The sequence below is a fragment of the Giraffa tippelskirchi genome, chromosome 10 (assembly GCF_054371585.1).
Source record: "Giraffa tippelskirchi isolate mGirTip1 chromosome 10, T2T-mGirTip1v1.2.pri, whole genome shotgun sequence".
Classification (NCBI taxonomy): domain Eukaryota; kingdom Metazoa; phylum Chordata; class Mammalia; order Artiodactyla; family Giraffidae; genus Giraffa; species Giraffa tippelskirchi.
Genome location: NC_137284.1, coordinates 98,159,922 through 98,171,938, shown reverse-complemented (window position 1 = coordinate 98,171,938; position 12,017 = coordinate 98,159,922). Strand labels below are relative to the sequence as shown.

The following is a 12,017-nucleotide window of genomic DNA, read 5'->3' as shown; positions in this document are numbered from 1 at the left end:
AGTTCATAGAGGCCTTAGCTGGAGAGGAACTGAGGCCTTCCCCTACCCACAAACATCACTGAGGTCCAAGCTGAGAGCCAGCACTAATGTGCCTGTCGTGTAAAGCCATCTTGCAGTATGTCATGTAGTATTCAGTCATCTCAGCTGATAGTACATGAAGTGAAGGTGGGGGATTCTGCACTTTCCTGCTCAAACTGTAGATTTGTGAGCAAAATAAAGTTGTTGTTCTTGTTGTTTAAAGCTATTAAGTTTTAGGGTGGTTTGTTACAAAAAGATAGATAATAGACTTCTGGAATCTTTTAAAGCTGAGTAGCTCTCAACTGAGGATAATTTTGCTCCACAGAACACATCTGACAATGTCTGGAGATATTTTGGTTGTCACAACTGGGGAGGGATGTTCCTGGCATGTAGTGGGTTAAAGCCAGGAATGATATTTAACATTCTATAATACACAGGACAGCCCCCTGCAACAAATAATTATCTGGCTCAAAATGTCACTGGCCTCATGGTTGAGAGAGAGTCAGACATAACTAGCACTTTGACTTTTCTTAGCATATAGTGCATAGACACCTGAGACATGAAGTCTTCTCAATCTTCTTTTATAACAGGCTGACCTTGGGATTCTTCTGAAAGCCATCAACTGGAATTTATTTGGGTTTCCCAGGTGGCACTAGTGGTAAAGAAACTGCCTGCCAATGCAGGAGACACAGGAGACCGGGGTTCGATACTTGGGTCAGGAAGATCTCCTGGAGGAAGGCATGGCAATCCACTCCAGTATTCTTGCCTGGAGAATTCCAGGGACTGAAGAGCCTGGCGTGCTACAGTCCATAGGGTCATAAAGAGTTGGACACAACTGAAGCAACTTAGCACACACACAAAATATCATTGGTCTAATGGTTGAGAGATGCTGATGTAAAGTTCCCCTGAAATAAAAATGACAGGCATAATCTTAAGTCTCAAGCCTGGCAAAAGGTGTTGTTTTATCCCAAACATCTCAGTCCTCCAAAAAGCTGCTCTTACTCTAGCACAGCTTTCCAGAAGGAAATCCTCAATCAATGCCTTTTAAGAAATTCATTTTAGGGAACAATGGATAAGGAAGAGTTTTCCAGAAGTAATAATCCAGTGCATCTAAAGTAGAAGACAAAGGAACTAATGCCACTGACAGTAAATTTAGTGCTTATATTCTCAATTCTGCAAGATAGAGTGTTGAGTGTGGAAGAAAGGCCACTGATTGCTTCTGCTTTTTCCTAGTAACAGTTTTATTGTGACTATGTTGCTTTTGTTCCCCCACTGTAATGGGTTATGTTTCCCCCCACCAAAAAAAAATTCATATCCACCCAGAATCTCAGAATATAGCCTTATTTGGAAATAGGGTTTTTAATAGACATAATTAGTTAAGATGAAGTCATATCAGATTAGTGTGCATGCTAAGTTGCTTCAGTTGTGGCAAACTCTTTGCCACTCTATGGACGTAGCCCACCAGGCTCCTCTGCCTATGGGATTTTCCAGTAAAGAATACTGGAGTGAATTGCCATGCCCTCCTCCAGGGGATTTTCCTGACCCAGGGATTGAACCCACATCTCTTAAGCCTTCTGCATTGGCAGGTGGGTTCTTTACCACTAGTGCCATCTGGGAAATCCCATATCTCATTAGGGTTGGCTTTAAATCCAACGACTGGTGTCTTCAAGAGAGAGAGATGAGAGATTTAGACAGAGATACAGAGAAAACAGCCAAGTGAAGATTCCTCAGGAAGGGCCCATGAGAACTGTATTTCCTAAATTCTGTTTACAAAAGTCTTTGCCCTTTAACTTGAAAGTTATTTCATATAAAATCCTTGGTTTACACTGTCTTTCTTGAATAGCTTAAATATGTTACTCTACCCTCTTCTGATCTAGAGGACTGCTAAAGAAAAAGTGCAATGTTAATACAATTGTCTTCCCCTTTTAAGTCACATCTCTTCCTAAAGCTGAATACCCAAAGGATTTTCTTTCCTATTCTTCAAAGTCCAGTAACTTTACTAGGATATGTCTTGTGTTGGTTATTCTGAGTAAATATATTCTCAGGTATCCAATATGATCTTTCAGTATCTAGTTTCATATCATTTTTTTTAATTTTGGAAAGTTTTGAGTCACCATTTTTTAGTGTTTGTTCCTTTGGTTTTCTTCTTCAGAGACTTCTATCATCCATGTACTTGATCTCATCTTTTTAATATTTGCTACTTTCTCTAGAATACTTTACGTTTGTCTTCATTACTTTTTAAAAATTTTATTTATTTTTAATTGAAGGATAATTGCTTTACAATATCAAGTTGGTTTTTCCCACACATCAGCCTGAATCAGCCATAGGTATATGTATGTCATCACTTTTTGATTTTTTAGAAGGAAGAATTTTTACTATCCATTATTTGTAGGCATTATCAGTTTTTTGCCATAGTATTCTTTTTAGTTTAGCCTTCATCTATGCAATATTATTTTCTTCATTTCTAATTCTTTCCTGAATTCTATTACCTCACCTAGGAGTTTTTCTAATTCTAATTTGTGTGATCCTTTCATGACATGCATTAACTTTCTGATGTCTTTAATTTGTTTTCAAGCAATACAGTTGTGCTCTGTTTTGTGGACACATCTTTCTGATGTACCGCAGGGAAGTTATTCTGCTGTTTGCTCTCTTTTTTTATAAGTTTGTATCGGATTTGACCATAATAACTTACTGTTACCCATGTTTATGTGACATTAATTTTCCTAAACTTATACAATGAAGCAGATTTTAGAAAATTGTGTCCAACTTCAGAGAGCTCCATCTTCCCTTGTTTTTATGAAGCGCTAACAAATACAACAGGATTTGGAGATTTCCTGATTCTATTTCCCTTTCTGGCTGTTGAGCACTTGAAATATGGCTAGTATGACTGAGAAGTCAAATTTTAAGTTTTAATTGATTTTAACCTGATTAATTAAATTTTAAATAACTACATGTGGTTACTGGCTACTATATTGGAGAGAGCTCCTCTCGCCTTTCACTTTCCATTATCTCTTCTCCCCCAACCTACTTATTCTGATTTCCTTTGACAAAGTTTCTTATTGAGGGACCCTCTTCTAGAAAGAAGTTTTAGTGGGTTAGTCATGAAATAACACAGGGTGAGATTAATTCAGTCCCTTCAGTCACATTTCACTGTTTCAGCTGCTGTTTGAAATCTGGCCTGCGTTTTAAAATGGATATGTGGAGGAGAACATCTTGAATTTTCCTGGTGTCCATTAGACACCAACTTATTGCTTCTCTCCCTCCCCTGACAGAATTTTTTATACATGCATGTCTTGTGGCTTTTGTTGGCTTGTCCTTATCTGTCGTGTTTTTGGATTTATGGAGATACCTTGCCAGTTTTATTGTAAAGACTGTCCATGGCTTTTGGTTTTGCTAACCAGTTGATCAGTTTTTTTTTTTAATGTAGATTTTTCAGGTAGATTGAAAAATTATACTGCCACTGCCCCATCTTCCTAAAATGCTTTGAATAATATATTTTTAGATAAGGTTTTTCCATTAAGAAATACGTTATGTTCATCATGGAATATTTTTTAAAGGAAAGAAGGAATCCCCATGGACCTATCAATCAGAGACAAACCACTGCTAACATTTTATGAATTTTCCTCATGTTTCTTTTCTGTGCATGATATTTTTGCACAGTTGTGAGCACAATCTATATACCATTCTATCTTCTATTTTGTTCCTATAACATTATGATTGTTTACTGTTAGAAAATATTAATATAAACTTATCATGTGAATCATTCATTATTTCCCTAGCCAAACCCCAGTGTTTGGTCAATTAAAAATTTTTTTTACAGGTAATAATTTGCTCTGAAAAATGTTTGTATCCCCATAGAACAATATGTAATCCACACAAGCTGCTAATGAGCAATGATAGCTAAGTCAGTAGCACAGGAGTTCCTTTAACAGGTGTTAATAAATTATGAATATTTGCTAAAGAGGCCACCTGGGGCTACATTAATAATTGAGGAGATAGGTACAATCATCTTTATCTTGGAAATTTACCTTACCTGGTGTAAAAAACTTTTCTATTAGTGTTTCCTTTTCCTAGTGTTTTTAGTATGTTGACTGTGTGTGTGTTTATACATATATGTGTATATGTAGATGTTTGTGCCTGTGTATTTATAACCAGTCATCTGTATCTCCAGCCCAGATGTCTCTTTTGACTGCCAAACTCAGATCCAATTGGCCTTGCAAAATCATTACATACAAATGAAGCTCATCTAAAGGTGGGAAACTTCCCACCTCAAGGAGAGATTTACAGTCATCATACAAGTCACCAAAATAGTGACTCTTAGGAATGCTCATCCTTCCTCCCTTCAAGTCAATCACTCAATTCCAATATTTTCTACTTCCTTAAAATCATTGGCTACTCCTTTTCTATGTCGCTGCCTCAGTTTGTCCCATAGCCTATTTGACATGGGATACAGCTATTACTCCCCAAGTTTACTTTCTGTTAAATTCAATGAGAATTTGACCCTTTTCTACAGCTGGACATTGTTGATGGATTCCTTCTTGAATTTCTTCTCTTGGTTGTTGGGAACTCTATTTTTTTCTTCCCTTACTAACTAACCTTTATTTCCTTTCTGTGCTTTTGTTGCTCAACTTTGCTCAATTGAGGTCATTGATATTCTCTCTTATTTTGCTATATCCCATACTGATCTTTTCCATCTGTGGCTTTCAATTATTTATCTAGGTAAGATATCGACTCCTAAATCACCATTTCACTCCAGTTCTTATCTCTAAGATTAATATTTGGATACTTCAGTATCCCAACCTCAAACCTAGTATATTAAAAACTGTACCCTTTGTCCTTATCCCACTCCCAGGAAAACACAACTAAACAAAACACAGCCCATCATCCTATATTTTCCTTTTTCCAGAACCACTTACAAAAATGAGCAAGCCAGAAACATGTGTGTTATCTTCTATTCATTTTTCTGTCATCAGTTACATCTTGTCATCAAACAGTGCCAGTTCTAATTCTTTAATATCTCTTTAGCGTAACACTTGAACAGCTAATAAGAAATTGGAATCTAATCCTCCTAACCTAAAACTTATCTACTTCAGTGTTACCTTCTATGTAATTGGCACAGTAATATATCTAGGTAGATATCACTTAATTTCAACTAGTAAATGATACATTAAGTGATGCTAGGAGGTTTGGGAGGGAAGAGAGAGAGAAGGGCAAAATATGATGCTAAAAAATGTTTCCAGATATTTTCTTTAGTGTTGTCTCTCAAATTTCACAAAATAAGCCCAAAATTTATGTTACAACATTGTTTGATGCCTTATTTAAACTGTTTCACTGAACATTTTCCATCTGTTAAGCTCCCTGAAAGAGAACAAATTGCCTTGTCATAACTAAACCTCATGTTCATTGGAGTTTACATTGGGTAAACTTTGCAGGAGCCCAAACATTGTAGCATGGGTTGGGAAAATGGCTTGGAAAAGTTTTAATTAAACTGAGTGAGAAGAAAAATTCATGACCATCTTGGTCATTCCATTTTTAGTTTATTAATAGAATAAGAAAAACATCACATCATAAATCAGTGCTCTGTTTGTTACTGAACTGAATTTGGGTCTGCTCATTCAATACGAGACAAAGCTAAGCTACTGACACCAGGTTGTGGTGAAGAAAACTGTAGTGTTATTGCAAAGGCACCAAGCAAGGAGAACAAGCAACTAATGTTCAAAACACTAAAATTCCCCAGTGGATTTTAGGGGAGGGTTTTTAAAGGCAGCATTTGGGGTATAGGTTGTAGGGTGCCTGAACAGCTTGTGCACAATTCTCTGACTTGTTGGTGGTGAAGTAACAGGATGCTACTTCAGGAATCCCAATCATCAACCTTCTTAATTCCAACTGGTCTGGGGCCTACATATTGGTGGTTCATCTGGTTGGAGTGGGGGCTGGTTTCTGTAAAACCAGTTCAAGGATACGGCTCAGGATACTATCTATAGCACTGAAGGAAGAAACTAAAGGTCCTTGGCTTTACTTTACAGCTAAACTACTATTATTTAGTTCCGTTTGACTGTTTTCCTTTGTTTTTGCAATTTCTCATTTATCTGATTAAATTTGCTTTTGGGAACTTGGGAAAAGCCTAGGAAGTTAATGTTCTTCTACAAACAAAAGGCGGGAGACACCAGGGGTCTGTCCAGGGAAAGGCCCTAAGGGTTGAAAACGTTAGCTAAAATGAATTCGGGTTTTTTTTTCAGTTACCAAATTTCAAGAGGTAAAGGGCAGAGAGGGCTTCCCTTGCAGCTCGGTTGGTAAAGAATCTGCCTGCAGTGCAGGAGACCTGGGTTCGATTCCGGGGTCGGGAAGATCCTCTGGAGAAGGAAATGGCAACCGCCTCCAGTATTCTTGCCTGGAGAATCCCATGGACAGAGGAGCCTGGCAGGCTACAGTCAGTCCATGGGGTTGCGAGAGTCAGACGTGACCAAGCGACTAAAGCACCACCTCCACCAAAGGGGAGAGAAATGTGGACCTAAATAGCTACATGATGTGTGACTTTTTCCCTTTTAAAAGTAGATGCAGATTAGGTGGTCACTTGCTATCTGATCATTATAATTTTCTATCATTACTATGAACAGAGCGGAAAAAAAAGGACTCCTCTCTTTTAGTTAGTCAAAAGGTTGTTTTTTTCCATCCCAAACATGCTGAAGACACTGCTTAAAGACTCATGAGCTTTAGCTCTGTCCCCAGGAGACTAAGAAATTGGGCAGGTCCCTATACCTCTGGGGTTCTCAGTTCTCTGCAAAATGAGAAAGTTATACTCAATAATCCCTAGAATTCCTTTCAAGTCCACCAAGCCAATAGTATTCATTGCAATTGCTCCTGAACGAGACCATGATATGGATCCAAATCTAGAGCTGCAGCGCTGCTCGTTATGCCTATGATACTGTTTCATCAAAGCTTGAGGCACATGAGCAGCCTCACATCATTTCACACAACAGGGACAAAGGGCAAGCCTCTCCTTCCAAAGGAATGGTGTAAGTTATCTCTTTAGTGGTTCACATTATCCTCATTTTTGAACTATCAAATGCTCAGAAAACCCATATAACCATCTTTGTTGGCTGTCTGAGATAAGGTTTCCTGCCAGTGCTTCGGATATTGGAGAAAAGTATTTAGCCAAGGGCCATTTCCACAACTCAACAGTGGAATTATAAAGTGCAATGCCCATCATGAAGATCCCTAACAGTCCCCACAACTTCTCTTTTTCTTTGCTCTGAATTCATATCTAAAGTCCTAGGCAAAACAGGTACAAGCTGACTGAATGGAAAAGGCTCTTCCTCATTTCAGCTGGAGACAGGCTGGGCTCCAATTCTTTGGGAGCAGGTAGTCAGGACTCCCAGCGGAGCCTCAGAGACCAACTCCGGGCTACCCGATTGAGCTCCGCAGGGTACCGCCCCGAACGCGGCCCCGCCCCTCACCTTGCCGGCGCAGCGCTCGGCAGCGAAGGTGCGTGCGGCGCTCGGTGATTGGCGGCTGCCCGGAGGGGCCCGGCTGCCATTGGCTGCTTGGGCCTCTTTGTTCCCGGTCCCCGCCGCAGGCTGGCTGCAGCCGACGGGGCGGCGGAAGTTTGACCGTGCCGGGCAAGTGGCTGTGGCGGTGCCGCCGGTGTCCCGGTACATCTCCTCCAGTACCCGCAGCGGTGCCAGACGCCAGGCGATCCTGGGTGTGATATCCCCGACAGGAGGAGAAACCCCCTCTGACACATAGACATGGACCTGGAGGCCAAAGTGAAGAAGGTAGGGTGGCTGGCAGCAGCCGCTTCACCTGAGCGGGGCGCCGCCCCCTGGCTACCAGTGGCTGGTGGGGCGCAAGCGCCGTCAGGCACGAGCGGTCTCGGGATCTCCGGCGCCCCAGGCCCAGTACCCGGTCCTTCGGGTAGAGAGGGTGTCCACTGGCCCTACTAACTCCTGAAACCCAGAAGCGACTGAGAGTCGCGCGCGAGGGCGGCCGCGGGACATTTCTCCCTGTCTAACCAAGTCCAACGGTTGGAGGTGTTTGAAACTTTTCCTTAAGATGTTTCGGCTGGGCCTGTGCCTCCCTAGAAGAAAAGGATGAGGTTAGGGCGAGTTCGGGCGAAACCGTGACACTACTTCTTCCTGTCTCAGGAAGCTGAACTTTATTAAGCCTTTGTGGTTTGGGGTCACTGATGAGACTTTTGACAGCTCAGACCGTCTCCCTTCCCAGCTTGGCAGTCAGAGGCTCTCTAGAGTGAGCGTTGATTTAACGTGCTTCCTTCGCAGCAGCGGCTGGTGATACCATGAAAGGTGAAGTTTTGTTTTGGTTTGTCTCTCTTTGGTCATTCATTACTTGACTTCCAAAGCACTGCCTTCCTCTTCCAAAGAAAATGTTCTCCTTCTTTGGCAACTAGTCCCAAAGGACAATTGTCAGCGGTGGTTTAGCTCCAGGAGACGTTTCCTGACTGGCTGCCCTCCGGGCGTCAGGACCCACGGCCCTACCTGAGCCGCTCGGTGATTTTAGGAGACTCCCGTTTCCTGGGAGAAAAGGGTGGGGACCAGACTGTGACTCAGAGGGAATGCTGACCTCACATTCCAGTGTAACGTTCTGTGTGAAAGGTCGTCTCATTCCAGGGAATTGCTTATATTTACTTTGCAGTAAATTTAAGCTAGTTGCTCCTTATCAAATAAGGAAGGAAGTTCTGCTGAGAGTAAAGGGGGGAAAAAATAGAGAACCTAATTTTCTTCTCTTGCTCATTGTGGGTTATCAACATTGCCATTACTTCATCTTCTAAAGAGAAGGTTTCTGACCTAAGCATTAGTTCTGTCATGCCCAGAGTTGGATTTTTGAAAATATATGCAAGTGCAAAATATTAGATTAGGTTAGGAGGCTGTTGAAAAATAAAAAGCCTGCAGTGGGGAAAAAAACATATTTGCCCCTTATGACTAGACTCAGCATCCAAAAAGGAATTCAAGAACAGGAAGAGGTAAATTCTGAGAGTACAGTGATTGAATTCTATTGTCTTCTAGTTTGGTTTCTTATTCTCTTTGCTTTTAGATAACACTAACATTTTTTGTTAATCTTGCTTGCTACTAGGAAAGCATTTTGTTTGCCCCTTAATTAGCCTTCTATTGATGAACACTGCTTATTTTGTTTTTCATCTGAGAAACAGTGGGTAATTTAGTACTTGCCTAAAATTTTTTTTTTTGGGGGGGGGGTCTTGTCTATTCTTAAACATAGTGCTTCACAAAAGACTTTTTAAATGCCCAGATCCTTTGGGAGGGAGGGATGAATGAGTGAAACCATTCTGTATGCTACTGTAATTGTGAATACATGTCATTATATATTTGTCAAAACCCACAGAACAAACACCAAGAGTGGACCCTAAAATAAACTATGGACTTTGGGGATGATGATTTGCCAGTAAGTTCATCAGTTGTAGCAAATATACCACTTTGATGTGGGATATTGATGATGGGGGGGTGGTCTGAAAGGGGATAGGGAGATATATGGGAATGCTGTATCTTCTGCTCTGGAAAAAAAAAAACAAAAAACACCCTCTATTTAAAAGGAAAAAAAAAAACCCAGTAACATTCAAAAGTGATTTTGAAATTATTTGGGACAAGAAGTAATTCTGAGGGAGAAAGTCCAGAGTTAAGAATTACATGTGCTAGCAAGGGAAAAATCCAGACATTATTTATACAGTTTCCTTAGTTTCAGAATATGGATTATCGTAAATAATGGTCTTGATATATGGTGTAATTTTTCTCCTGCATCTTCCCTTTACTTTAAAAGGTTATCTTTTCAACCGAGAATCTTATCCTTCTCTCTAATCCTCCTCCTCCCCTTCCCCCACCCCCAAGAAAAAGGATTCCATAAATTTAAAACTTGTACAGACAATACCATGACAGTAACAAATCCTTGTTTCACTACCATATCATCACTGGTGATTCTCAGGGCAAAGTCCTCAACTAGTAAATTGGAAAGTAAAAGATCCCAAACATGTCCAATCTGATTGCCAACATACCCTTTCTGTGTCTACGTAGGATCCTTGACAGATTAATGTTCTATGTATTTGACAGAATTTTTCCCAGTACAAAGAATTTAGAGGTCCCAGGAATACATTTCATAATCTCAAAAAGAAACTTGCATTCCCCTTAGAAACTGTTTTCTAACACATGAGAAGGAAACATTTACAAGATCATCTTTGATCTTGTGATCCTTCTTACCCTGTTTTGGTATCTAGATACTTTTCACGTCTCCTTTCTTTTTGACTTGGATATACAAGAAAACTGATAGTTTGAATATACCTTTTAAAAATCATAGCTGAAAGTTGAAATAAAGACACAGCCATTTAAGTAAAACTAAATTTGACTTCTGTTTTAAGATACATGGCATTTTTTTCCTTTTAAAACCTTTTTACTGTTGTTTTCATAAGAAATTTTCTCCAGGCAGATGACAAATGTTACTTTCCCATTAACATTTCATGTAAAAAGAATTAGAGGGTTATCTTTATTTCACATCCACCTAGGTGGATGATGTTATTATAAGATTCTTTGTTTTTAAAAGGAGAACTTGGGTGTCTGTATCATTGGCATAAATTTGGATTAATTACCAGTTAAAATACACCATCAGAAAGGCAAGGACTTTATAATTAGATTTTACTATATTGTATTTTGTTTGAGATAAGTGAGCTGTTGCTAGGATGTGAGTGCTAGTTTGGTTATACAGAGTTTTTGTTTTAATAATATTTTAGAGTAGAATTTGACTTTTACATCTCTGCCCTTTCTTTGGAGTTACTTGTCTAGATCTCTTCCTTATGTCTTGTGTCTCTTCATTATAATTGACTTCATGTACGAGCCTGTGTCTGCTTGGAAAAAGCAATGACCTTTGAGAAACAGAAACAGAGTCTCATTTTGTGGTGAATGCCAAATCATGGCCCACAGCCAGCTGTTTTCCTCTTTCCTTTCTGTGTTACTCTCCCCTGAGAATCACTTTTTTTCCTTTAAAAACATACCAGAGAGAAAGAGAACTATAGTAGTTTCCCTTATGCTGCCTGGAATTGCTATAGAGCTTTTAATTTTACACCTTATTCATTGTTTGCCTCCTTTCTAACCTCCATCTTTTGATCCTTCCTGATGTCTTGTGTATTTTTTCTGTAGGGCCCTTTTGTTTCTTTAATTTTAAAACGATGAGATTTTAAAGATTACAAAGTCACTAAAACATCCCGTTTCTCAGCATCCAAACATGTTCTGAAAGCTTCTGTCATTTGCCGAAAAATCAAAGTGAAACCATGTGATTGCAGTTGGAAAGAGAACCACAAAGATTATTTCCATTAGAAATTAGAATGAACCTTTTCTCTTAGGGTGGTCCCTGACTGAAGTGGAAAAGGCAAGTAAATGGTGACCTGGAGGTTCAAATCTACAGTTGAATTCTCTGCTTGAAGCCATTCTTGCTGAGAATCATTGGCAAGACTTGGGGTAATGGGAGGGCAGGGTGCTTCCAGGGCTTTACCTTAGAGGCAGTTACTCTCTCAGAACAAGTACAGAATAAAGTGTTCCTCAGCAGGGCTTTTATCTCTTTTAACCCATAGTGTGAGTCATTACATTAATTGGATATGAAAAGTCACTTTTTCTAACTTGCTTTGAATATTGGTTTGAATAGAACTGTAGTAGGTTTTCTGTTGATTTTGTTCCTTAATGCTATCCTATGAAGTTGAATTAGGGGTTTATGTCTCTACTGGCTTTCAAGCTGTGTACCTTCACCTCTCTCCTTGACTTTGCTAGCTCACCTTCAGTAATACTAAATATTACTAATCCAAGACACACTCCTCACCCTACCTGCCCTCCTTTCCCCCCAACACACACATCACCCTCCGGGTAATCATTGTTCTTGTTACTAGCTAGATGAAAATCTCTTTCTTCTATATTCCCAAAGCATGTTATCATAACTCTTAGCAAACTCATTACTTTCTTCCTCTAGATTATAGTCTTTTTCTTACCTAG

General features: G+C 39.7%; 2 protein-coding genes across 10 annotated transcripts in view; one reads left to right on the top strand and one right to left on the bottom strand.

Moving 5' to 3' along the window:
* TFEC (transcription factor EC) overlaps window positions 1-12,017 on the bottom strand; it is a 751,469-nt gene that overhangs the window by 275,959 nt on the left and 463,493 nt on the right. The gene's annotated exons all lie outside the window — the stretch shown is intronic.
* The window catches only part of TES (testin LIM domain protein), a 59,979-nt gene continuing 55,563 nt past the window's right edge, over window positions 7,602-12,017 (top strand). For 4 of the 5 annotated variants that reach the window (XR_014067886.1, XR_014067885.1, XR_014067884.1 and 1 more), the window contains exon 1: window positions 7,602-7,793. Coding sequence is in view for 1 of the 5 variants with exons in the window: in XM_081537885.1 (XP_081394011.1) it covers window positions 7,767-7,793 (27 nt within the window). In the remaining 4 variants the exon portion in view is untranslated. Of the gene's footprint in view, window positions 8,322-12,017 lie in introns of all 5 variants that reach the window. The other variant, XM_081537886.1, reaches the window with a different exon arrangement.